A 25,853-nucleotide genomic window follows, 5' to 3' on the forward strand; every position below is an offset into this window, starting at 1 on the left:
GCCCTCTGTGGGTGGCCTCGGCAGAAGGTGAAGTGTGTGCTGGACCTGCCCTTCCCTTGCCCTCAGGACCCGAATACTCACGGAGTTTGGGCTCATGTAACCTGAGGTCCTCCAGCCCGTTCCATGGGGCCAGGTTCACCAGTAGCCACAACGGCTGCTCAATAAGAGTAGAAGCAATGCAGAAATCTGTGGGAAATAGAGATTTGGTGGTGTGTTGGTTTTTTTACATTAATTTTACCCAGGGTATCATGACATATACGCAGGCTACCCCACACTGGCTGGTTGTTCTGAGTAATATCATGACATATACGCAGGCTACCCCACACTGGCTGGTTGTTCTGAGTAATATTTACCTTTTAGTCATTACTCTGATTGACAGGCACGGTGTCAGGAAGGGCTCCATGGTCAGCAGCTTCTCTGTGTCTTTAAAACGGCATGTCTCCTCTCACAGGGTTTGGGACCTGCTCTTCAGGAAACAGGACCGCCTCCCTCTGGGTCTCTGCTCTGTAGGGGCCTCAGGAGACCCCCCTTCCCCAGAGAGCAGGTCTGCGCAAACTAGTCTCCGTGCAGGGGGCGGGGTCCGCGTGCCCAGGTCCCGGACAGCCAGGGCTCCCCCGCCCCGCCCCGCCCCGCCCATGCAGCGCTGTCCTTGTCTCGGCAGCTGCCACCAGATATTGTACTTGCTTGAAATACTAGCTGAATAATACCCAGCAATGCATTTGTATGGCATGTGAACCATTTAAAAAAATAATTACATACTGGTAATTAGATCAGTTCCTTGATACTTTTCTTAAAACTTCTTTTGGTTGAAAAGAGCTTAAGTTTTTGTTTTATGAGGTTCTTTAGCTACATGGCAGAAAAGATTTACCATACTTTCCTTTTCTCAAACAGTTTACTTTTGTGATCAGAAAATATGTAAGGCATTCTTACGAGTTTGGTTTAAAGAGAAGAAAACAAAGACAGGAAGCGGGTAAGCCAGAGGTTCTGGAAGAGACAGGCGTTGCACTCTGGTGCCCTGAGACCCCCGGCCTGCCTGGTGGGCTGAATCTGCCCGACCCACTAAATCACAGGGTTCAGGAATTGCCCCACAGTCACAGAAGTTACTGGAAGACACCCAGATCAATGAGGGGACAAGTGACCCTGTAGTCAGTTTAAGCAAAACCTGCCTTTCTCCCAAAGCTGTCGAGGAGTTCCCAAGGCATTTGTGAGGCTGATTGTAGGCCCAGGACTGGAGTTCTCAGAAAAATAAACCCTTGACAGGAGCCATGATTCAAGTCCCTGTTATCAGCTAGTAAATGGGACTGTTCCCTTCAGGCCCAGAGCGGGCAATTCGATTTTTATAAGGAGCTTTGGGTTTCCTCTTCTTAGATGCTTTGCCTCCTAAAATAGACATACTGTATATATTTCTTAGAATCTCATTCCCTGCAGGGAGTCCTGGCTGCTGTGTGTCTGCAGCGGCGGCCAGAGCTGCCATCTGCATTCGGGACTGTGCCTGGCACGGTTTCCTATTCCAGCCCAATTACGTGTTGAATTTTCTCAAGTGGGACCTTTAATGGTCCTTCAGAGCAGACTGTTTATGCTGAATGAAGCCCTCCAGAGAGCGTTTGGGCTGCCTATCTCTGCTGCTTTTTGCTGGTGCAGTCAGCTCGCAGTGTTTGCCTGACTGAATTTCATCCTCCCAGCAGGCAGGATGCTAGAACCAACTCTCCCCACTCTCCGCAGTGCTGGGAGCTGTCCCGCTGTCTGCATAAGCCAGGGCTGATGGCAGGCCTGCTCTAGGGGAGCACGTAGGGAAGCAGCAGCCCCCAAGTCCGCAGCCCCCAAGTCCACACCCCCTAAGAGGGCTCAGTGTCTGCTCTGTTGGTCCTTCTGCTCCCTGGACAGCTAAACATGGAAATTAATGTATACAGTTACCAAGAGTGACATCTTACCAACTGAAGACCCCATGTTGTTAGATCTTCTTAAGACCAGATGGTGGAAATGGAAACTGAAAATTGACTTACTTTGTTTTTCTTTTTTTCTTTTTCTCAGAGAGAGAGAGAGAGAGGGGAAGGGAGAGAGATGAGAAGCATCAACTTGTAGTTGCTTCACCTAGTTGTTCATTGATTGCTTCTCATACCTTCTTCACTGGGGTAGGGGCGCTCAAGCCGAGCCAGTGACCTTGGGCTTCAGGCCAGCGACCTTTGGGCTTAAGCTGCCAACCTTGCGCTCAGTCTGACAAGCCTGCGCTTGAGCCGGATGCGCCTGTGCTCAATCTGTCTTATTTTTAAGGTATGTTTTGGAATTAGGGTAGGTTTGGCTATGAATAACAGGGATCCAAAATAACTGAGGTTCTGAAAGCAATGAATGAACAACAAGACAAACAAACAAAAACCCAGACACAGACAACACCCTGGTGGTTCCCAGGGGGAAAGGGGGTGAGGCAGTGTCCTGGGTGAGGGGGGTCAGATATATGGTGATGGGAGATCGGACTTTGGGAGGTGGGCACACAATGCACTATACAGATGACGTGTCTTAGCATTGTTCACTTGAACCCTATATAATTTTATTAACCAATGTCACCTCAATAAATTAAATCTTAAAAAACTGCAGCTGAAACAAGATAGGAGATTATGTTTTCCTCAATAACAATAATAATAATAGTTAACTTTACATAATGCTTATTTTGTGTCTGGCAGTGTTAGCATTTTTTATGTTAGCTTATTTAATGCTTGTAACATCCTATGACACTGGTAGGAAATTGCCACCTTCATAGATGAGGGAGTCAGGGTTTGAGCCCCGCACTCTGGCTGCAGAGTGTGAGCCCTTAGTCTATTCTGACTAAAAGCCACAGGTTGCCAGGGCTGATATGGCAGCTGTGCCCCCACATTGTTCTCGGGAACCCAGCCTCTTTCTTCCCGGTTACTCTACTACACGTAGTTCCCATTCCCAGTGACATTGCACTGCAGTGTTGTGGAATGCAGGCTGCCCAAGGTAGAAAAGACCCGTCAGATGCTTGTGGAGCGCTGGGTCCCGCTGTGGGCGATGTCTATGAGCAGTGGGAGCGGTTTTTGCCTGAGTCTTCCTTGTGGGTTTTACTGTTTCAGTACAGCGCTGTGTCCTAAAGAGGGCGCATCCGGGATGGTTAGTGTGAGCAGCCGCGCTCACTAAAAAGGAATGACACTGGTTCTGGCCAGGTAGCTCAGGTGTTAGAGCGTCATCCTGACACTCCAAGGTTGCGGGTTTGATCCCCAGTCAGGGATCAAACAAGAGTCAGCCAATGATGCATCAGTAGGTGGAACAACAAATCGCTACTTCCCTCCCTCCCTCCCTCCCTCTCTAAAATAAAAAATATATATATGTATATTTAAAAAGGAATGGTGTTCTTTCCTGATGCGCTGCTGTGAGCCTGGTCCTGGAGAGTGGTGTGCCTGCCCCTGTGCCCTGAGCATTCCCGTACCGGTGGGAGGGGACAGTGTCTCACGGCGTGCTTGTGGCAGTGGGGGTTGGAGGCACCTGGGTGTCTGTCCCTGGGGAACCGATGTGTCAGGTGGGGGAGGCACAAGTGGGGCCGTGAGCACGTGAGGACCACAGAGATGCAATACAAAGCAAAGAGGAAAAGGAGGATTCTGAGCTGGGTCTAAGAGCCCAGTATCACTTAACTAAATTACATAGTACGTATATGCCCCCCTCTACCCCGAAAACGCTACATAGTAAGTGGTTAAGTGAGGAAAAAAAGAAAGGTGATATTTTTGGAAGGTTTTTTTTTTTTCTCAATGTGATTTCTTATGTGGACCTTTATATATTATCTGAAATCTTAGTTTCTGTAAGCTTTGTGTTTTAGAAAATGTTTTTTGTTTTTTTTTAGTGATAAAAGGCAGGTGTAGTCAATTACAGCTCTTTTTTTCAAAAACAATGTTCTTTTTTATGACTATAAAAATTATGCTTATTGTAGAAATTTTGGAAAGTCTAATAAAGCTGAAAGAAAATAAAAATCCTCTATCCCCACCCCCGGGGAGTGAGCCCTATAAAGCTCAGGTGTATTTTGTCTTTGCACTGTGCTTATGTAAACACGTAAATACTGTCTGCACAGTAGTTGAGAGTGTGCCGTAAATAATTGTGTACCTTATCACAGTGACGCACTTTCCCATGCAATGGCAAAGTCCTAATAAATACACCTTAAACTGTATCATGCCTACCATGCGCCAGGCCCTGTCGTTAGCGTTATACATGTATTAACATGTATTTGCATGTGTTTTGTCCTTCAAGTTGGACTTCTAGGTCATTTCATTGTCACAGGTTTTCCGATAAAATGCCCTCCCTTCCCCTAAAGGGTTTTACAGCCCTTGATGTTCATTAAAAAATGCTGTGAGTGCAGGAGGAGAATCTGGGAGTTGCTACATGTTCACTCGAGGAGGTTCAGTCGTAGGTCTTGGTAATAATGCTCATAAATGGAAGGGCTGGATTCTGAATACATTCCGTCGGATGCCTGTGTCTCTCCGCAGCACCAGGGACTGCAGTGAAGGTCCTGTTTTCAAACAGGGCTTGTGCGTCTAAGGAGAGAAGCCACCTTTGGCGCAGAACTCAAGGGCCTGACCGTTTCCCTCTGTGGCCGCCGACAGGCATGCCAGGGGATGGCCTGTCTTGTTGGCCAAGGAGGGCCTTTCTTAGTGCTTCCACCCCTCTGGTAGGAAGGAAACATCGCGTGGCCTTCTCCGTCTTCAGGTTTCTAGAGGACTCCTTGTGTTCTTCCCACTGGGATCTCAGACCAGACAGAGGACTTCTAGTCCTTAGCGTGGCGTTTCCATGAGAGCTAATAGGTGGTCGGTCCTCTTTCAGAGAGGTCTCACGGCTAAAGAAGTTTTGAGAAGTGCTGGATAAGCAGTGATTTACTCGATGGGGAATTTTTTATAACTTCTCAAATCATTTTGTTGGCTATGAGCTTTGTGCATCTCCACAGTAGGGATTTATATTGAATGCAGCATCTCCCAAACGTGCTTGTCTGTGGACCCCTCTTTCGTGAGTGCCCCGGAGGATTCCACAGCCCATCTCAGGAACTACCGGCTCGGTGAAATTACACCCGAGCAGCTCCCACAGGTCGGGCCGTCTTTACACGCTCCCCTTCCCTTCTGAGCGGTGAGGCCATGGGTCCACTGGGCTGGAATTTGGAGATTTGTCTTTCACAGTGAACTGCAGGGGCTGATTCCAGCTGCTCTCGCTGCATGTGAGTGTGTAGCCAGCTCACCGAGCCTCTGATGTCACATTGTTTTTCCAAACCATGTCCAGGACGTTGGGTATATAGCTCATTGAACACGAAGCCTGAAGTACATTTTCCAAACTGACCAAACAAATGCAGGGAAAGAGAAAGATATTTCGGACCCAGCAGACGTGGTGTGAGAAATGGCCCATTCAGTGTCCTAGTAAGACCCTCAGGAACCTCCCTGGGCCTCGCTGGTCCACATGACGGGTTGGAGGGCAGCCCCTGTTCCCTGGCATCGGGTTAGCCTGGCTCTTCCCTGGCCGAAGGGACCCATCGAGGATACTAGACTCTATCTTTTCTCTCCATTTTTTAGAGAAGACCCTGGACTTTCTTCACCTTTTGTTTTACAGAAGAGGATGTGGAGAACTTCGATGTGGCCAGTCTGTCTCAGGACTTGCTGCGGAGCATTGAGGCCGACAGCTTCTGGTGCATGAGCAAGCTGCTCGACGGGATTCAGGTGGGCAGGCAGGGCCCGGCTGGGCGGGCGCTGCCCTCGTGGGTTGCCCAGCAGGTCCCGGGTTCCCCACTGCTCTTTTGCATCATACAGCCCCACCCCCACCCCGCAGAGCGCCTCCTCCATCCACCTGTGCTCTTTCATTAGCTTTCTAAAGAAAGTCAATGGGGCCCTGGCCGGTTGGCTCAGTGGTAGAGCGTCGGCCTGGCGTGCGGGGGACCCGGGTTCGATTCCCGGCCAGGGCACATAGGAGAAGCGCCCATTTGCTTCTCCACCCCCGCCCCCCCCTTCCTCTCTGTCTCTCTCTTCCCCTCCCGCAGCCAAGGCTCCATTGGAGCAAAAGATGGCCCGGGCGCTGGGGATGGCTCCTTGGCCTCTGCCCCAGGTGCTAGAGTGGCTCTGGTCGCGGCAGAGTGACGCCCCGGAGGGGCAGAGCATCGCCCCCTGGTGGGCAGAGCGTCGCCCCTGGTGGGCGTGCCGGGTGGATCCCGGTCGGGCGCATGCGGGAGTCTGTCTGACTGTCTCTCCCCGTTTCCAGCTTCAGAAAAATACAAAAAAAAAAAAAAAAAGAAAGTCAATGGTCTGACATCCCCTGCAGTCTCAGGAAGTCTTCATGTTGACCTGACCTTGTCACCAGAGCCTGCCCCCCCCCCCTCTGCTGGGCCCTGGGCCCCTGGGCCAGGTGGTTTGCTTGTGCAGAGCAGGCTCTGGTGGGTTCTCCCTCACTCTGCTATTCTGTAGCTTCCTTGTTCCCCCACATGCTGGCACTGGCTGGGGGAAAACAGCTCGTGTTTTTGAACGTGTTTCTCTGACCTCAAGGGGCAGTAGAAGGACTGTCTATTTATCCTGGGCCCTCTGTCATTGGCAGGACAACTACACCTTTGCACAGCCAGGGATCCAGAAGAAGGTCAAGGCGCTGGAGGAGCTCGTCAGCCGGATCGATGGTAGGTCCAGAGAACGCAGTTCTCTCGCCGTAGCACTGTGCTGTCCTGACGCACCTAGCCCGGCCACGCCCTTCCTCAGTCCCCTCCTCAGTCCTCTCCCTCGCTGTGGCCCTTTCCAGTGTACTCTGCTGTGGGCAGCCCCCATCCTCCCCGTCTCAGCAGGGAGCTGAGGTGAGAACACTGCTGTTGTCTCAGGTTCTTGTTTCCCTTAGTTTTCTGTCACTAGTTTCTGTCAGTTCTCCTTCAGCATCTCTCCCCAAATTCACCCTTTCTTCCCCATTTCCCTAGCCCCTGCCAGGGCCAGCCCTGCCTCCTCCAAGCCTCTTCTCTCCCAAACCTCCTGTCACCCAGCTGCACCTTTCGCCAGCATGTTCTGGCCACATCCCTCTCTGCTCTGCACCGGAGACTCCAGTGCCTTTAGCATCCACTCTGTAGTCTGGCCTTGTCCTTCAAGTGGCGGAGGAACTCGGGACACCTGGCTGAGCAGGTCCTCCTGCAGCTCTCGTGACACGTTTGGGTGGCTCTTCCTGAAGCAGAATGCGTTTGGGGAACAGAGCCTGACAGTAGGTGCTCGGCCCTGGCTTGGACTCATGCAATGTCAGAACCAGAAGGCAGCTCAGGAGGCCCTGCTATTGACAGGAGACTGAGGCCCAGGAGGGAAGTCGAGTTGGGTTTCATGAGGCCCACGTGGGACCTAATGCGAGGCCTACGAAGTGGGATCCGCAGCCCCGGGTGGGACCTCCCCATTTACTGCGCCAACTAGTGAATCTCAGTCCCTGGTTTTCTGTCGTGGATTTTCTGCGTTAGCTAAGCACCCCACCCCCGTACAGACACTGTCTGTCTCCATCTCCTTCCCCAGGTTCCCTTTCCCCAGAAACCTCCCTGATCGGTCCTCTCACTTCAGCTTCCTTTATGGCTCAGGATTTCAGTCCCCCTATTGGCTTATTTACAGTCGCTTCCTCAAGTGAGATTGTCTCCTCCTACCGCCCTGACCAGCAGTAGGCCCCATGGGGGCCATGTTTAGGTCTCTTGTGTCCCTCACCTGGGTTCTGGTCCAGGCTCGTGCTGCGGGGGCCGGGCACTCAGCTGGAGGGCGGGACGGCGGCTGCTGTCGCTGGTCCTAGAGGCCAGGGCTGTGGGTCCCCCCCCCCCCCCGCCCGCCTTCACACGTGCTGTCGGACGGGGGATTCAAGTGTGTGTCTTTATCCTTTTGAGTTGTAGAAGTCATACTTGTTACAAAAATTTAAACAACTCAGAAAAACACAAAATGAAAAGTAAAAATCCTCCCCCTTCCTTAAATTCTACTGACCAGAAATAACCAGTTAGTAGATATCCGTTCAAAAATTGCATTGAGTATTTATCACATGCAGGTGCTGGTATGAGCATGTTCATTTTCTCATTTTCTTCTTATGTGAGATGTGAGTGATTATCCCCATTTTGTGGGTTAGGCACCTGCGGAGGATAGTGATGCAAAAACATTCTATTCCGTATGATTTGAAGGCCTGTCGTGTAGAACGGATCAGGCTTTTGGGGGCGAGTCTGTGGGAAGGGGAGAAGCACTCTCTGGTGAGTCACCTACTCCGGGGAGGCTGCCCTTGAGCGGATTCGGCAGCCCTGTGCCGCTGGCGGGTTCACGTCCCTGCCACTGCCATCTGCCGGGGATGCCGCTCGGGAAAGCTGCCTGCAGGAGGGCGGCCAAGGTGACCCCAGCTCTTTCCCCTTCTGGCTGCTTCTCGGAGGAATAATGAAGCCACGCAGCCAGGCAAGCGCTGTGTCTCCTGCCCTGTGGCGGGAGCAGCCCTGGGAGGGAGGACAGGCCCCGCACCATCACTGTGGGTGGAGAAGTAGTTGTGTGGGGCTGTTCCCCGTGCAGCGTGGCTCTGCCATGGCGGAATCGGATGTGAAGGACAGGCCCTTGCCAGCGTGGCCCCTCTGTCTGGCTTCCCCTGGGGAGGGGGACAAAAAGAGAGGGAACCACCATTCCTGGCTCCTGGGGCTTTTGGTCGGGGTCCGGATCCCCTGGGCGTGGGCCTTCATCGGGGTCCGATCCCCTGGGCGTAGGGCTCCGTCGGGGTCCGGATCCCCTGGGCGTGGGCCTTCATCGGGGTCTGATTCTTCGGGTGTGGGACTCCATCGGGGTCCCAATCCCCCCAGGCGTAGGGCTCCGTCGGGGTCCGATCCCCTGGGCGTGGGCCTTCATCGGGTCCGATTCTTTGGGTGTGGGGCTCTGGCGGGGTCCCAATTCCCTGGGCGTGGGGCTCCCTCGGGGTCCGATTGGCCCCAGGCGTGGGGCTCCGTCGGGGTCCCGATCCCCTCGGGCGTGGGGCTCCGTCGGGGTCCGATCCCCCAGGCGTGGGCCTCCGTCGGGGTCCGATTCCCCCGGGCGTGGGGCTCCGTTGGGGTCTGATTCCCCCGGGCGTGGGGCTCCGGCGGGGTCCCGATCCCCTCGGGCGTGGGGCTCCGGCGGGGTCCCGATCCCCTCGGGCGTGGGGCTCCGGCGGGGTCCCGATCCCCCTGGTGAGCTCCGGGCCGACGACACTTCCTGTTTCAGAGCAGGTGCACAGTCACTTCAGGAGGTACGAGGTGGAATATCTGCAGTTTGCCTTCCGTTGGATGAACAACCTGCTGATGCGGGAGCTCCCCCTTCGCTGCACCATCCGCCTGTGGGACACGTACCAGGTGTGCCGGGACCCCTGCACTCTCCACGCCGGCCGTCCCCACGGCCCTCACCCTGCCCGGTGTGGGCACCGCTGCTCACAAGTCCCTGTCTCCTTAGCCTCACCTCCGGGCTCCGCTGCCCAGCCACGAGGGGGCGCTGTGCTGCCTTCCCACCTTACCGAGGGCCTGGACCCGCAAGGACTAGCGCCCCCTCCTGGTCAGGGCTGGGGCCCTGACGCTGTTCTTTGCCTTCCCAGTCTGAGCCAGAAGGGTTCTCCCACTTCCATCTCTACGTGTGCGCAGCTTTCTTGATCAAATGGAGAAAAGAGATCTTGGATGAGGAGGACTTCCAGGTGAGTGGATGGCGGCCCAGCCTGGGGTGGGGGTGGGCACCCGGCGGGGGCTGTCCCGCTGGTGGGGCTGCGCAGACAGAGGGGCCGCCCCAGGAGCCTGGCTGGGCTGTCCCGCTGGTGGGGCTGCGCAGACAGAGGGGCCGCCCCAGGAGCCTGGCTGGGCTGTCCCGCTGGTGGGGCTGCGCAGACAGAGGGGCCGCCACAGGAGCCTGGCTGGGTTGTCCCGCTGGTGGGGCTGCGCAGACAGAGGGGCCGCCGCAGGAGCCTGGCTGGGCGGGGGAACGGGGAAGGGCGCCACTCCCAGTGGCAGGGAGTCAGCAGCCCAGCGCTCTTCAGTGTGAAAGGGTTTTAGTGCCAGAAAGGCTGCTGCACACCTGCTGGGCAGCCCAAGAGCCCTCTCATTCATTCGCTGACAAGCATTTGCTCAGTGCCTGCCACATACTAGGCACTGCTGGAGGTGTAGGATACATTGGAAAGTGGAACAGACAGACATCTCTGTTCTCACAGTGTTTATATACTAGTTGGGGAGAGACTTACATAAACAACAGCATAGTAAATTATTAAAAGAATGTTAGAGGGTGATAAGAAAGAACTTTACTAACATAGAGCAAGATGAAGGCATGGCTAGGGGGTTGGGGAGCAGTAGGTTGCAGTTTCAAGCCAAAGTGTCCAGGCAGCGGGGACAGCCAGTGCAAAGGCCTATTTAAGGAGCCATTATGGGGCCAGTGCGGCTTGGAGCAGAGCAGTCCGGGGCAAGCGCAGGAGGCGGGGAAGCTAGAGGATGTACACGGATCCCGGATCACAGGACTTGGTGGGCACTGTAAGGTCTCTGGCTTTTCCTCTAAGTGGAAGGGGAGCCATGAGGGGCTTGAGCAGAGGAGGGACACAGCTTGATGTACTTTCAGAGGAGCGCTCTGTCTTCTATGTAAACTGTGGGTGTGGGCGAGTGTGGAAGCAGGAGACCACCCAGGAGGCTACTGTGGTCCTCCAGGTGAGACATGAGGGTGGCTTGGACCCGGATGGTGGCTGTGGAGGTGTGACAAGTGGCTAGATCTTGGGTATATTTTATAAGGAGAGCCAGCAGGAATTTCTGATGAATTGAGTGTACTGTATAACAGAAAGGGTGGAGTCAGCATGACTTCACAGTTTACGAGGAGGCTGCAAGAGGAACAGGTTTACAGAGGAAGATCAAGTCCAGTTCGGGGGATGCTGAACTTGAACTACCATTAGACATCCAGATGGAGATGTGGGGTAGGCAGATGAATCTCATGAGTCTGGGCTTTGATAGGCAGGTCTAGACTCGACATAGGTGTTTAGGAGCCTTTGAGTAGGTGGTCCTTGGAGCTGGGACAGTGGATAAGATCCCTAAGGCAGTGCGTGCAGAGCGAGGAGAGAGGACAGGCCTGAGCCTGGGCACACTGCTACGTGAGGAGGCCAGGGAGAAGCCGGGGGTGGGACAAAGGGCAGGCGTTAGTAATGGGGCTCCAGGCAGCTGCCCCAGGAGGCCCAGGCATGGGAAACGGGACTGAGGAGAGAGCCCCCGCTCTGTGGTCTGCAGAGAGAAAGGCCTGGGGGTGATTGTGGTCGTTACCTCTGGGGACAGTAGCGGGCTTTTGTTTTTCTGCTTTGTACATTTCAGAACTGAGAGTTGTGTTTTTCCAAATGGGCATCTATTTCTTCTAAAGGCAGGGGAAAGGAAACCAGAGAAGGCGGAGTGCTTTTCTAAGGTCTGACTAATAGCATAGGTAGGTGTTCTCAAGAGCAGCAGCGTCCCCACACTGTCCCCGAGTGAGACCACTCTGTCCTTCGGGTGGCTAACGGGCAGAAACCTGTTGAGCAGGTGGACGGAGAGCCAGGCCCGACCTGCCCACGTGTCAGGACTTTGGAAGAGAAAGGAAGAGCGGACTGCCGCCCATCGACGCTGGCTGTGGTGTCAGGGTTGTGGCATCAGGGTTGTGGCGTCGGGGCTGTGGTGTCGGGGCTGTGGTGTCAGGGCTGTGGCTGGGCTGTGGTGTCAGGGCTGTGGTGTCAGGGCTGTGGCTGGGCTGTGGTGTCGGGGCTGTGGCTGGGCTGTGGCGTCGGGGCTGTGGCGTCGGGGCTGTGGCTGGGCTGTGGTGTCAGGGCTGTGGTGTCGGGGCTGTGGCTGGGCTGTGGTGTCAGGGCTGTGGTGTCGGGGCTGTGGCTGGGCTGTGGCGTCGGGGCTGTGGTGTCAGGGCTGTGGTGTCAGGGCTGTGGTGTCGGGGTTGTGATGTCAGGGCTGTGGTGTCGGGGCTGTGGCGTCGGGGCTGTGGTGTCAGGGTTGTGATGTCGGGGCTGTGGTGTCGGGGTTGTGATGTCAGGGCTGTGATGTCGGGGCTGTGGCGTCAGGGCTGTGGCGTCGGGGCTGTGGTGTCGGGGTTGTGATGTCAGGGCTGTGGTGTCGGGGTTGTGGCTGGGCTGTGGTGTCGGGGCTGTGGTGTCGGGGCTGTGGCTGGGCTGTGGTGTCAGGGCTGTGGTGTCGGGGCTGTGGCGTCGGGGCTGTGGCAGCGGGCGGAGCTCTCCGCCAGCAGGCGGCGTGTGTGACATCCCAGGGTGCACACACTGGGGGTGCGGTGGCCATGGCTGGGGAGCTATCGATTTCGATAATGTGGCTGAGATGGAGCAGGATGTCGGGAGCATGGAGCCTAATTTAGTTGTCACGAGCCAGGCTCAGGGGGCCTTGTCATGTGTGATAAAAGTGTTTCCCAGATCAGCTGGGGGGAGAGGATTCCTGGAATGGCTTTTAGTGAGTCACAGTATCGACAGAGCGTAGAATAACAGTCTGTGACTTTAAAGTTGTTAGACATAGAGGTGTTCTTTCCTGGATAGCATATTCGATTATCTGATGGATCTGAGGTCTCTGCAACAACCTGCAGAATGACAATGGAGCCTCTGTCTGCGCAGTGGGGGCTCCGCAGTCCCACTCGGGAGCAGTTCAGTGCTTTCTCTCAGACAGATGGAACAGGCAGTGAAACCGGACAATCTGAGCAGTTCCTCCCAGCCCCACAGCTCTATACTTCTGTGACTAATAAAAGGAAAAACTTGGTCGGGCTGTGTGAGGATGGTCAGGAGGTGCCCACTAGGACAGTGGTCCCCAACCTTTTTTGGGCCATGGACCGGTTTAATGTCAGAAAATATTTTCACAGACCGGCCTTTAGGGTAGGATGGATAAATGTATCACGTGACCGAGACAAGCGTCAAAGAGTACGTCTTAGACCAGGGGTCCCCAAACTACGGCCCGCGGGCCGCATGCGGCCCCCTGAGGCCATTTATCCGGCCCCTGCCACACTTCTGGAAGGGGCACCTCTTTCATTGGTGGTCAGTGAGAGAAGCACATTGACCATCTCATTAGCCAAAAGCAGGCCCATAGTTCCCATTGAAATACTGGTCAGTTTGTTGATTTAAATTTACTTGTTTTTTATTTTATTTATTTATTTATTTTTTGTTATTTATTTCAAATATTGTATTTGTTCCTGTTTTGTTTTGTTTTTTTACTTTAAAATAAGATATGTGCAGTGTGCATAGGGATTTGTTCATACTTTTTTTTATAGTCTGGCCCTCCAATGGTCTGAGGGACAGTGAACTGGCCCCCTGTGTAAAAAGTTTGGGGCCCCCTGTCTTAAACGGATGTAACAGAGGGAATCTGGTCATTTTCTAAAAATAAAACATCGTTCAGACTTAAATATAAATAAAACGGAAATAATGAAAGTTATTTATTCTTTCTCTGCGGACCGGTACCAAATGGCCCACGGACCAGTATCAGTCCGCGGCCCGGGGGTTGGGGACCACTGCACTAGGAGACAGAGCATGGCACAGGGCACAGGAGCATCATGTGAGATAGCAAGGAACTAGCCCATGACCTCTGCAGAGAGCAGGGCCACCAGTGGGTAAATCACCATGAAGACAGCTCTGTCTGTGAACACAGGTGTCCCGAGAGGTGACAGGCCCGGCCTGAGAGCTGCCGTGACTTGGAGGAAAAGCAGATGCAGTCGCTGCAGAGGTGACAGAGTGGTGGCGGGTTCAGCAGACCAGCCCTGCATCGCTGTTAGAGAGCAGGGGAGGAGGGCGGCTGTGAGGGGAGCCAGTGGGGGTGTCGGGAAGCAGCAACCCTCCTACAGTTGGGACCATGCAGAATAGGACAGTGCTAAGCCTCAGTCCCCGGAGCCAGTCTGCTTGGTGTCAGATCCCTCTTCTAGGTGTGCAGCCTTAAGTAAATTGATGCTCAGTACCTCAGTTTTCTTACCTATAAAATGGGGTAAGAGTACCTGCCTCCTAGTGCTATTATGAGGATTATACAATTTAACACATGTCACGTGGTTAGACTGATGATGTACTGTATACATAGTCCTCAAAACCGTGGGCTTACTGTCATTGTTGCTTCCTGCAGTCTCCTGAGTCTGGGGACAGTGACGTGAAGACTTGAGTTTAGAAACCCAAGTCTGAGTGCTTTTTAGCGTACCTGAATAAACCATGCTGGGATCCTGGGTGAAGCCACCAAGCTGGATGGACAAGCACGGCTGCAGAGGAGGTGCCAGCAGTGCAGGGGCACAGGGGCAGTGCCCCAGCTATGGGGAGAGCCCCTGCCTTTTCCTCCCGTCCCCCTCCTCCCCCACTTCTCCTTCCTCCCCTCCCCCTTCTCCCCTTTCCTCTCCTCCCCTCCTTCCCCTTCCTCCCCTCCCTTCTCCCCTTTCCTCTCCTCCCCTCCTCCTCCCTCTCTCACTTCTCCCCTCCCCCCTTCCTCCCCTTCCCCTTCTCCCCTTTCCTCTCCTCCCTGCACCCCTTCCTCCCCTCCCTCCCCTCCCCTTTCCTCTCCTCCCCTCCTCCTCCCCTCTCACTTCTCCCCTCACCCCTTCCTTCCTTCCCCCTCCTCCCCTTCCCCTGTTCTCCTTCCTTTCCCAAGACCTCCCTCCCCCTCACCACTCCTTCCCCCTTACTGACAATTGCTAGCTGGCTTCCTTCCCACAAAGAGAATGTTTAACAAAATTTGGTGGTTCTGAAACTGCAAATAGAAGTCCACCAAGTCCTGCTTTTGGTCTCCACCGTTATGGCTCCTGGTTCCTCCCCTTCTGCTGCAGGAGGACCCATGACAGGCTGGTGCCCTTTCTTGCTCTCCACCCAGGGGCTGGAGACCGCTGCGGGTCCCTGGGGAAGGCGGGGCCCTAGTGATGACAGGACTGAGTGGGCACAGTGCAGGCTGTGGCCCGGTCCCGCCCCGGCCTGAGAGCTGCCCGCAGAGGCTGAGTGTCAGACTCCCAGGGTCTGGGAAGGGGACATCCCACTCAGACAGGTTTTTAAAAGGGCCTCTGTCTTCTCTTTTTTTTTTTCTTTTAACGTTTTTATTTTGAAATAATTTTACAATTACAAAAATGTTACAAAACTGCCTGACCTGTGGTGGCGCAGTGGATAAAGCATCGACCTGGAAATGCGGAGGTCGCCGGTTCGAAACCCTGGGCTTGCCTGTTCAAGGCACATATGGGAGTTGATGCTTCCAGCTCCTCCCCCATTCTCCCTCTCTGTCTCTCTCTCTCTCCTCTCTAAAAATGAATAAAAAAAAAAAAAAAAAGTTACAAAACTAGTACCTAGTTCCTATATACGTTGCCCATATCAGCTGACTATTATATCCTGTGCACCACGCTATAATTAACCAGAAACTTTGTGTCAGTAAAATGCTATTGATTTACTTTTTAAACAAATTTTTTTTTAATTTTTATTTTATTTATTCATTTTAGAGAGACAGAGAGAGAGAGGAGAAAGAGACAGGGGGGAGGAGCTGGAAGCATCAACTCCCATATGTGCCCTGACCAGGCAAGCCCAGGGTTTCGATCCGGCGACCTCAGCATTTCCAGGTTGACGCTTTATCCACTGCACCACCACAGGCCAGGCAATGCTATTAATTTACTGACCTTATTTGCATTTTTCCAGTTTTTGCATTAGTGTCCTTTTTTAGACCAGGATGCTCAGTCTTTCCTTTTTTTTTTTTTAATTTTTATTTATTGATTTTAGAGAGAAGAAGGGAGAGAGAAAGAAACATCAATTTGTTGTTCCACTAATTCATGCATTCATTGGTTGCTCCTTGTATGTGCCCTGACTGGGGATTGAACCCACAACCTGAGCATATGGGGATGACGCTCCAACCAACGGGGCTACCTGGCCAGGGCCAGCCTTTCATGACAAAAAAAATTCTCAAAATTTTTGAAGAGAGTTACCCTGGCCGGTTGGCTCAGTGGTGGAGCATCAGCCTGGCGTGCAGAAGTCCCAGGTTCGATTCCTGGCCAGGGCACACAGGAGAAGCGCCCATCTGCTTCCCCACCCCTCCCCCTCTCCTTCCTCTCTGTCTCTCTCTTCCCCTCCCGCAGCCAAGGCTCCATTGGAGCAAAGATGGCCCGGGCGCTGGGGATGGCTCCTTGGCCTCTGCCCCAGGCACTAGAGTGGCTCTGGTTGCGGCAGAGCATCGCCCCCTGGTGGGCGGGCCGGGTGGATCCCTGTCGGGTGCATGCGGGAGTCTGTCTGACTGTCTCTCCCCGTTTCTAGCTTCGGAAAAATACAAAAAAAAATTTTTTTTGAAGAGTACTGATGAGTTATGTTGTAGAATGTCTCTTAATATAGGGTTGTTTGGCATTTTCTCATGATGAAACTGAAGGTCACAGGCTCTCGGGAAAGACACCACAGAGGCAACTCCTTCTGAGGGTGTCGTGCGTGGTGTTGGCATGTCTTGTTACCGCTGCCCTGACCACATGGTTTAGGTGGGTCTGCTGGGCTTCCACTGAAAAGTTAACTATTCTCCTCTTGGGTAGATACTTTGAGACTATGTAATCACCCTGCTTCTCATCATCCTTTTACCCACTAAGTTTAACACCTGTTAATGGTTCTTGCCCATAACAAACACTGCCGCCATTTGCCCAGTGGCAATATTCTGTTTTCATCCTTCCACCTACATTCATTCATTGGTTTCTACTCAAGTATTTATTTTTATCAGTGTAAGATTCTCAGATATATATATATATTTTTTGTATTTTTCTGAAGCTGGAAACGGGGAGAGACAGACAGACTCCCGCATGCGCCCGACCGGGATCCACCCGGCACGCCCACCAGGGGGCGACACTCTGCCCACCAGGGGGCGATGCTCTGCCCCTCCGAGGCGTCGCTCTGTTGCAACCAGAGCCACTCTAGTGCCTGGGGCAGAGGCCACAGAGCCATCCTCAGCGCCCGGGCCATCTTTGCTCCAATGGAGCCTTGGCTGCGGGAGGGGAAGAGAGAGACAGAGAGGAAGGAGAGAGGGAGGGGTGGAGAAGCAGATGGGCGCTTCTCCTGTGTGCCCTGGCTGGAAATCGAACCCGGGACTTCTGCACACCAGGCCGACGCTCTACCGCTGAGCCAACCGGCCAGGGCTAGATTCTCAGATATTTATTTAACTTCATGGGTTTCCTGAAACTGTCATTCAGCTTGCTCTTCGTGTCGTCCCAGCCTTGAGTCGTGGCCGCCCCTTCAGGCGGGTCTGGGTTCTTCTGACCCCATCGCCTTTTTTTTTTTTTTTTTTTAAGTTTGGTTGTTTTTTTTTTGTTTTTTGTTTTTTTTATTCATTTTAGAGAGGAGAGGGAGAGACAGAGAGAGAGAAGGGAGGGAGGAGCTGGAAGCATCAACTCCCATATGTGCCTTGACCAGGCAAGCTCAGGGTTTTGAACCGGCGACCTCAGCACTTCCAGGTCAATGCTCTATCCCACTGCGCCACCACAGGTCAGGCCCCATCGCTTTTTAAATAAAGCGCTTCCTTACTTTCTGGGCCCACAAGGTGTTTCAGGCTTATCTTTCATTTTCTTTGCTCCAGACTGGGAGTCAACTGTTTCTCTAAGGAGCGCTGGTTAAGCCAGATTTTTGCCACTTAAACGTATTTAGAGCTGTCATGGTAACTTCGGAATAAGATGGTAAAAAGCATTTATGTGACGTTCAAGGACAGGCAACACTAACTGATGTTTAGGGTAGTTCAGGGGTCGTTGGGGAGTATCGCCTGGGGGACATGCGTCTTCTAGGGAACAGGAAGTTCTTCATCTTGCTCGGGGTGGTGCTTACCTATATGAAACGTCACCCAGCTGCACACTTAAGATCTGTGTAGTTACTGTATTTGCATTTAAAAGTAAAACAACAACGAGACGACAGGAGAGTGCGGGTGCATGATGGGAGAAGGGCACGGGGTTCCATCTGTCCTGCGGCCGCCGTGGAAAGGTGGGGACGAAAGCGGACGGGAGGAGAACGCAACAACACTAAAACCCACCTGTAGACCCTGTAAAAATTACCCAGATCCAAAGGGATCAAGACTTCCTCCTTCACAGGGAAAGGCTGAAGGGTAAATGGACTCGAGTCTTGGTATCAAGCGTGTATTTTGAAATTATTGGCAACTTGGGGGCTTGAAGGGAACAGTGTGGCCACTAGGACTCAGGGCTGACAAGTCACAGAACTAACTGGCTGTTCAGGAGGTGGTGCGGCACGGGGTGAGTTGGGGTCCTGGGCAGCAAGGGCGGCACCTCCCTGGCTAAGGGGACGCTGCAGTGGTGGTCAGAGCGGGGCTGGGCTTGGCACGAGCACTTTAATTCCCAACCCGCGGGACTCCGTGTGAGGCCTCTGTGTGTGAGGATGTGCACTAGTGCGGGAGAAGGTGGGCTCCTGTCCCCCAGCCCTGCGCCTGGAGAGGGCTGTCAAGGCCGACATGGGTCCTGAGAGGAGGAGGTGAGCGAAGGGACTCTCTGGGGAACCTGCCCTCCCCTCCCCGGTGTGAGAGCACACCAGCAGGGAGCCCTCGGCCGGCCGTGCTTGCCTCTCCGATGGCATGGCAAGGTTGGGAAGGCCATTGCAGCCCCGGACCCCCTGCAGGGGTCAGAGGTGAGGTGTTGTAGGGGGAGGGACGAGGCAGAAGCCGTGTGGCCAGGGCGCAGAGCCCGCAAGGGAGAGCCCTGCCAGGACTGCCCTGGAGGAGGCCCTGGCCAGGAGCCTGAGCTTGATTCTCAGGCATAGGGAAGCCTGCCCCTCCCTTTGCCACCTCTCCAGCCGGGCCTGAAGCCTGGCCCTGGGGTGCCTGGGCCCAGCCAGCTGAACCTAGCCAGGTTGCAACCCTCTGTTGACAGATAAAGTCACAGCAGGGAGAGCACACTTCTGACCTCCCGCTCTGCCAGGGCTCAGCCTGCAGTGTTGAGACTGGGAAAGCCGTGGGATTAGTCACCGGGAAACTTGATTCCTGACCCCCAGAGTGCACCATGGAGGCAGGTGTGGGAGTCAGACTCTGGGGGGGACTTCCCGCTGTCAACCCAGAAGGATGGGAAACCTGAGTGAGCTCTGTGGGTGTGGTGGGAGTCAGACTCTGGGGGGGACTTCCCACTGTCAACCCAGAAGGATGGGAGACCTGAGTGAGTTCTGTGTGAGTGTGGTGGGAGTCAGACTCTGAGGGGGACTTCCCACTGTCAACCCAGAGGATGGGAGACCTGAGTGAGCTCTGTGAGTGTGGTGGGCCTTCTGTGGTCAGTGCGCCCCACGTAACAGCCACCCAGAAGGAGTTGCAGGAGGGGGGAGGGAAACACCTCCCAAGCAGGGAACTCAGCGTACGTTTGAAGAGCAGGGACGAGTGTTCTAACCCTGCCTCCGGCCAGGACCTCACCAGATGCCGTCTCACATGGGACAGCCGTGGAAACCCGTGGTGGTCACATTTCATAACTTTGCTGGGGATAAAGGCTGCGTAACCAAGGAGGACCTGAGAGGACTCATGGGAAAGGAAGGCGTTCCCTGGGTTTTCACAAAGAATCACAAAGACCCTCTGACTGTAGACAAAAGAAGGGAGGACCTGGACTAGAGTCCGGCGGCAGAGTGGGCTTCCAGAGCGGCCCTGCTCTGACTGCTGGCTCCCAGCCCCCATCACCTGTGTGTAGTGCACGTGGGCAGCAGGGATAGACGTGGGCAGCAGGGATAGACGTTGGCAGCGCTGAGCAGTTAGTTACTCCGCCCTGGTAAGAGCTCCTTCCATTGGGTCCCTTCAGGAATCTGCCCCACAGCGACCCTTGTATACGGATTTCATGAGCTGATGGGACCCTTAGTGTACAAATAAAATCCCACCGCCATTCGACAAGAGAAAGGAAAGCCAGTTAAAGCCAGATAAGCTTTTTTTTTAAAAATAATTTTCTGAGTTGTTCTACTTTCTTTTTTTAATTCATTTTAGAGAAGAGAGACAGAGAGAGAGATAGAGAGAGAGAGAAGGGGGGAGGAGCAGGAAGCATCAACTCCCATATGTGCCTTGACCAGACAAGCCCAGGGTTTTGTTTTGTTTTTTTTATACTTTTTTTTTTTCATTTTTCTGAAGCTGGAAACAGGGAGAGACAGTCAGACAGACTCCCGCATGCGCCCGACCGGGATCCACCCGGCACGCCCACCAGGGGCGATGCTCTGCCCACCAGGGGGCGATGCTCTGCCCATCCTAGGCGTCGCCATGTTGCGACCAGAGCCACTCTAGCGCCTGAGGCAGAGGCCACAGAGCCATCCCCAGCGCCCTGGCCATCTTTGCTCCAATGGAGCCTTGGCTGCGGGAGGGGAAGAGAGAGACAGAGAGGAAAGTGCAGCGGAGGGGTGGAGAAGCAAATGGGCGCTTCTCCTGTGTGCCCTGGCCGGGAATCGAACCTGGGTCCTCCGCACGCTAGGCCGACGCTCTACCGCTGAACCAACCGGCCAGGGCCAACAAGCCCAGGGTTTTGAACTGGCAACCTCAGCATTCCAGGTCGACTCTTGATCCACTGCACCACCAGAGGTCAGGCCCAAATAAGCTTTTGATTTTTATATTGCTTGCATCCTCTTGCCCTCAAATTTCTTTTCTAGTTTCTATTTTTAAAAAAACCAAAACAACAAACATGAGCTTTGCCAAATTGTAGGCACTCAGAAAACAGTGCTGGGAAATTTGTGCAGTCGTCTGGTGGTGGTTCTGTGGGGGTGGGCTGGGCCTCCCGGAGAAGGCTCGCCTGCTCATCTTGAGCCCTCTGGGAAGTGGCGGTGACTGAGGGTGAAGAAGACGAGCTGGTCCCCAACAGCATTGATGCACATGTGAGGTCTTTGCTCTGATTAGCTCCATCGATGACCCGGGCGTCCACTGACACCGGAGGGACTGAACGTAATAGCGCAAGTTTGGGTTCAAGTGAGCAAGCCGAGATCACAGTGGCCGAAGTCTTCATGCCCACCGTCCTCAGTACAGCGTGGCCACTCTGGCCTGCCCATCAAGGTCGTCAAAGCTCATCAAGGTCAAGCTTCTGCAGTGCCTTCCCCGGTGTTTCAAGAGCCCGTTCCCCCAGAGCACGCAGTGAACAAGGAGCTGGCGGATGCGGGGCAGCTGCCCTGCAGAGCTTGCAAACTCGTGCCTGTACGCTCCCTCTGGAGCTGGCTTTTCCGCCCCAGCCCCACCTGGGCCTTGTTTTCTTGAATCACTGACGATGAGAAACTAATATTGTGCATTTTGTAATACCTATTTTAAATCCTTTTTAAAGAAGATTTGGACAGAATAAAGTAACCCCCAGGTAGCCTGGAAGCTACTTGACTATTACGGTGTGTCCAGGAAAAATGTGTCCTCAAGTCAGAACAGGCACCTGAGCAAATGCCTGGTCACCCTACAGTCTAAAAGGTCATCTCAGGACAGCATCTGTGGGAGCCCAGAAGAGCCAAGGACCCCACAGAGATGTCAGGGCATGTGCCAGCAAGGCCCCAGGTGTCTGATTTCGAGGGGACTCCAAGGATCAATAATCAAAATTCCTCTCACTACATGAAACTGGCAAGGAGGTCACTGGAACCCGGTGATGACTCTAAACCAAAGTAGCAGCTGGTCTCGGAAGCCTTTCCTTTCATCTTATAGAAGGGAACCTTGGAGAGAGTCCCACTCTGAAAGTGTCTTTTGTAGGAGACAGGCCAGTTTTAAAATGAAATAGTGCTACGCCAATGGGACCTCTCAGGCCTAAACAACAAACTAAATGTAAATGCATCCCTTGACCCGGATGGCGTCAGGCCACCTGTTGTACGGGAACTCAAGGGTGGAATAGTGGGATGTTGCCCGAACGCGGGCCCCGTCTTTACAGATATCCGACATGCCAGTTTGAGTCCTGGCCAGAAGAAGGGTTCCGAGAGAGCCCTGGGAGCTGAGCAGCTACAGAAAGCAGGCTGGTCGGAGATCAGTGGCGATTCCTAGACACATAAACAAAACCTGCCATGGGGGGGGAGGGTTTGACATGGCTTTCTCTGAGGGGAAACTTGCCAGATGCACTAGGTATTGTGACACTGGGGAAACCAATGAATAAGTTTGGCTCTCAGAAAGTTTACATAAAGGACACGTTTTTATTTATTTATTTATTTATTTATTTATTATTATTTTTTTTTACAGAGGCAGAGATAGACAGGGATAGACAGACAGGAACAGAGAGAGATGAGAAGCATCAATCATCAATTTCTCCTTGTGCGCTGTGACTTCTTAGTTGTTCATTGATTGCTTTCTCATATGTGCCTTGACTGTGGGCCTTCAGCAGACCGAGCAACCCCTTGCTGGAGCCAGGGACCTTGGGTCCAAGCTGGTGAGCTCTTTGCTCAAGCCAGATGAGCCTGCGCTCAAGCTGGCGACCTCGGGGTCTCGAACCTGGGTCCTTCCGCATCCCAGTCCGACGCTCTATCCACTGCGCCACCACCTGGTCAGGCAAGGACACGTTTTTAAAAATTTGTATTGAAACCTGAGGAACTGTTTTGCTACCTGACTGATTCTCAAAACAGGAAGGATTTGTTTTAAAGTACTTATTTGACTAAGAAAGTATTTTTACCTGCCTGACTACACTTTATTTACATTTGCAAAGAATGTCCCAGTATTGCTAAGTGATTCTACACCCAGAATCTTACTGAATAGTCGATATTTTACGTGGCCTTAAGTTTGTTTGCTGTCAGGTGTTTTTTTGTTTGTTTGTTTGTTTTACAGAGACAGAGAGCGAGTCAGAGAGAGGGATAGATAGGAACAGACAGACAGGAACAGAGAGATGAGAAGCATCAATCATTAGTTTTTCGTTGCACATTGCGACACCTTAGTTGTTCAGTGATTGCTTTCTCATATGTGCCTTGACCGTGGGCCTTCAGCAGACCGAGTAGCCCCCTGCTTGAGCCAGGGACCTTGGGTCCAAGCTGGTGAATTTTTCTCAAACCAGATGAGCCCGTGCTCAAGCTGGCAACCTCGGGGTCTTGAACCTGGGTCTTCCGCATCCCAGTCCAACGCTTTATCCACTGCGCCACCGCCTGGTTAGGCTGCTGTCAGTTTTTATATGCCGTGTCTTTGGTTGTGCTTGGCTCCTATCACTAGGTGAAGTTAATCAGCTCTTCCAGATTTCCGCCAGCCAGCCTCTTCTCCGACTTCTTTTCTCCTTGTCCTTTCTATGTTATGTCCCCTTTTCTTCTCTCTCCAAGGCAGGCAGGATGTAGGACGGTGGTAATGAGCACAAGTTCTCACTCACAGGCTGCCTGGTTCAAATTCCAGCCCAGCACTACTCAGTGACCCTGGGCACGTTCCTTAACCTCTGTGCCTCAGTTTCCTCATCTGTAAAATGGGCCTAATGTGTATCCCATAGAGTTGAAGTGACTTTTTTTTTAAGTGAGAAGAAGGGTGATAGCAACTGGGATCCACCCAGCAACCCCATCTGGGGCCACAGCTCAAATCAGCTGAGCTGTCCTCAGTGCCTGAAGCTGACACTGAGACCAACCGAGCTGTCCTCAGTGCCTTGAGGTTGATGCTCAGACCAACCGAGCTGTCCTCAGTGCCTGAGGCTGACGCTCAGACCAACCGAGCTGTCCTCAGTGCCTGAGGCTGACGCTCAGACCAACCGAGCTGTCCTCAGTGCCTGAGGCTGACGCTCAGACCAACCGAGCTGTCCTCAGTGCCTGAGGCTGACGCTCAGACCAACCGAGCTGTCCTCAGTGCCTGAGGCTGACGCTCAGACCAACCGAGCTGTCCTCAGTGCCTGAGGCTGACGCTCAGACCAACCGAGCTGTCCTCAGTGCCTGAGGCTGACGCTCAGACCAACCGAGCTGTCCTCAGGGCTAACACTCTAACCAGTTGAGCCACCAGCTATGAGAGGGGAAGAGGGAGAAATGGTGGCTTCTCTTGTGTGCCCTGACTGGGAATCAAACCCAGACGTCCATATTCAGGGCTGATGCTCTATCCACTGAGCCAGCCAGCCAGGGCCAAGTTGATGTGATGTTTAATAAAGAGTACATGTAAAGCATCTAGAGCTCTGGTATGTAATAAGTGCTAATAAATGATTATGTCACTATAATGATGGTTATCCTTGATTTCTCCCTCTTCATCTTCAGCTCTTCCATCTATTGGACATCCTCTAATGCAGCGGTTCTCAACCTGTGGGTCGCGACCCCGACGGGGGTCGAACGACCAAAACACAGGGGTCTCCTAAAGCCATCGGAAAATTAGGCGACCCCTGTGTTTTGGTCGTTCGACCCCCGCCGGCGTCGTGACCCACAGGTTGAGAACCGCTACTCTAATGAGTTTTCCCTGTACCTTTTCCTTACCAGAGTCTCTTTGCTTATTACCTACTATGCCTTCTCCCTTGGCCCCTTAGCTCATTGCTTTCTGTACCCCCCCCACACACACACACACACACACACTCGGACGCATGCCTGCCTCCTCTGCCACATTTCTGTTCCTTTGTGATCTGTGGGTTCTCAGCAGGTGCCTGAGCCAGGCCCTTTTCTACTGTTTCAATCACTTCCAGCTTTTCTTCTGTGAAAGCCATTGTCCCTCTCCGTCAATTTGGAGCCCTCCCTGCTGCTTGCCCCACAAGTTGTCTTCTCACCACTGTAGTGTTTTATCTGAGTGAATGTCATACTTTCAGCTCCCATGAGCTGGCTTTGTAGCAGATCTTCAATCGTTCCCCGCCCAGACAGTGTCTCCTCTAGCCGCTCGATGAAAGCACCCGATTTGTGACTAACACCTTCTTCCCTCGGCTATCATTATTCAGGTTCCATCTCTTTATCTCCTTCTCAAATTTGTCATTGCATTGGGCAGGTCTTCCCACTACAGCACTACAATGAGTGCATTCCTAGGCATGGCCACAAGGTGGCAGGGTGGTTCCTTACACCTAAGCCTTACTGCTGCCAGGGCTGGTGGGGATGTTCACGTGGCCAGGGGGTAGAATCATTTCCAGGCTCCTGAGAGGTTTCTAGCAAGGCTTGAAGAACGAAATTACAAGAAGATCCTACCTTAGCAAAGAATATTCTGTTCTAGAAGGATTGCCCCTTTGTGGGTTGCTTTTGTTTATCAATTGTATGAGTATGTCACCATTAAAGAAAAATTAGAGCCTGACCTGTGGTGGCACAGTGGATAAAGCATCGACCTGGAAATGCTGAGGTCGCCGGTTCGAAACCCTGGGCTTGCCTGGTCAAGGCATATATGGGAGTTGATGCTTCCAGCTCCTCCCCCCTTCTTTCTCTCTGTCTCTCTCTCCTCTCTCTCCCTCTCTGTCTCTCTCCTCTCTAAAAAAAAATGAATAAATAAAGAAAAATTAGAAAATACCAGTGTGTAGAAAGAAAGAAGTTCGGTATCTTAAATCTCACGAGACAAAGATGATATATTTCCTTCCAGACATTTCATTATGCAAATCTATATGTAGAAGTACATACATGTAGTATGTATGTAACTGTTAACGGAATCATTTTGTATACTTTGTTTTATAACCTCTCTTTATCACTTTACAAAATGTAGTGGATGTTCTATAATGTCAAAAAGCATAGATATACATATTTGTCACTTCCCCTACTTTTGTATTTTTTACACATTACATGAATACATACTTGTACAAAAATTTTGAAAACATTAAAATAATAACTTGGCTTCAGGGTATCTCATTTCACAGATTTACCATAATTTATTTAATGAAAGGCCACTCTGTGACGTCTAGGGGTTTCCTTTCTTGAATCTCAGGTGTGATTTTATTCCATCAAGAGGTTTTTTGGGGTTTTTTATTTTTTTATTTTTTACATTTTGTTTATTCATTTTTTTAGAGGGAGGAGACACAGAGAGAGAAAGAGACAGGAGAGGAAAGAGATAGAAAGAACAGAGGGAGGAGCAGAAAGCATCAACTCCCATATGTGCCTTGACCAAGCAAGCCTGGGGTTTTGAACCAGCGACCTCA

The 25,853-nt window shown here is 52.7% G+C and overlaps 1 protein-coding gene across 1 annotated transcript in view; it reads left to right on the forward strand.

The window, feature by feature from the left end:
- TBC1D22B (TBC1 domain family member 22B) overlaps positions 1-25,853 on the forward strand; it is a 78,049-nt gene that overhangs the window by 43,011 nt on the left and 9,185 nt on the right. Inside the window, exons 9-12 of the mRNA XM_066239134.1 lie at positions 5,590-5,696; positions 6,562-6,637; positions 9,189-9,316; positions 9,553-9,648. Of these exons, the coding sequence (XP_066095231.1) occupies positions 5,590-5,696; positions 6,562-6,637; positions 9,189-9,316; positions 9,553-9,648 (407 nt within the window). The remainder of the gene's footprint in view (positions 1-5,589; positions 5,697-6,561; positions 6,638-9,188; positions 9,317-9,552; positions 9,649-25,853) is intronic.

Source organism: Saccopteryx bilineata, chromosome 1, assembly GCF_036850765.1.
Source record: "Saccopteryx bilineata isolate mSacBil1 chromosome 1, mSacBil1_pri_phased_curated, whole genome shotgun sequence".
Classification (NCBI taxonomy): Eukaryota; Metazoa; Chordata; class Mammalia; order Chiroptera; family Emballonuridae; genus Saccopteryx; species Saccopteryx bilineata.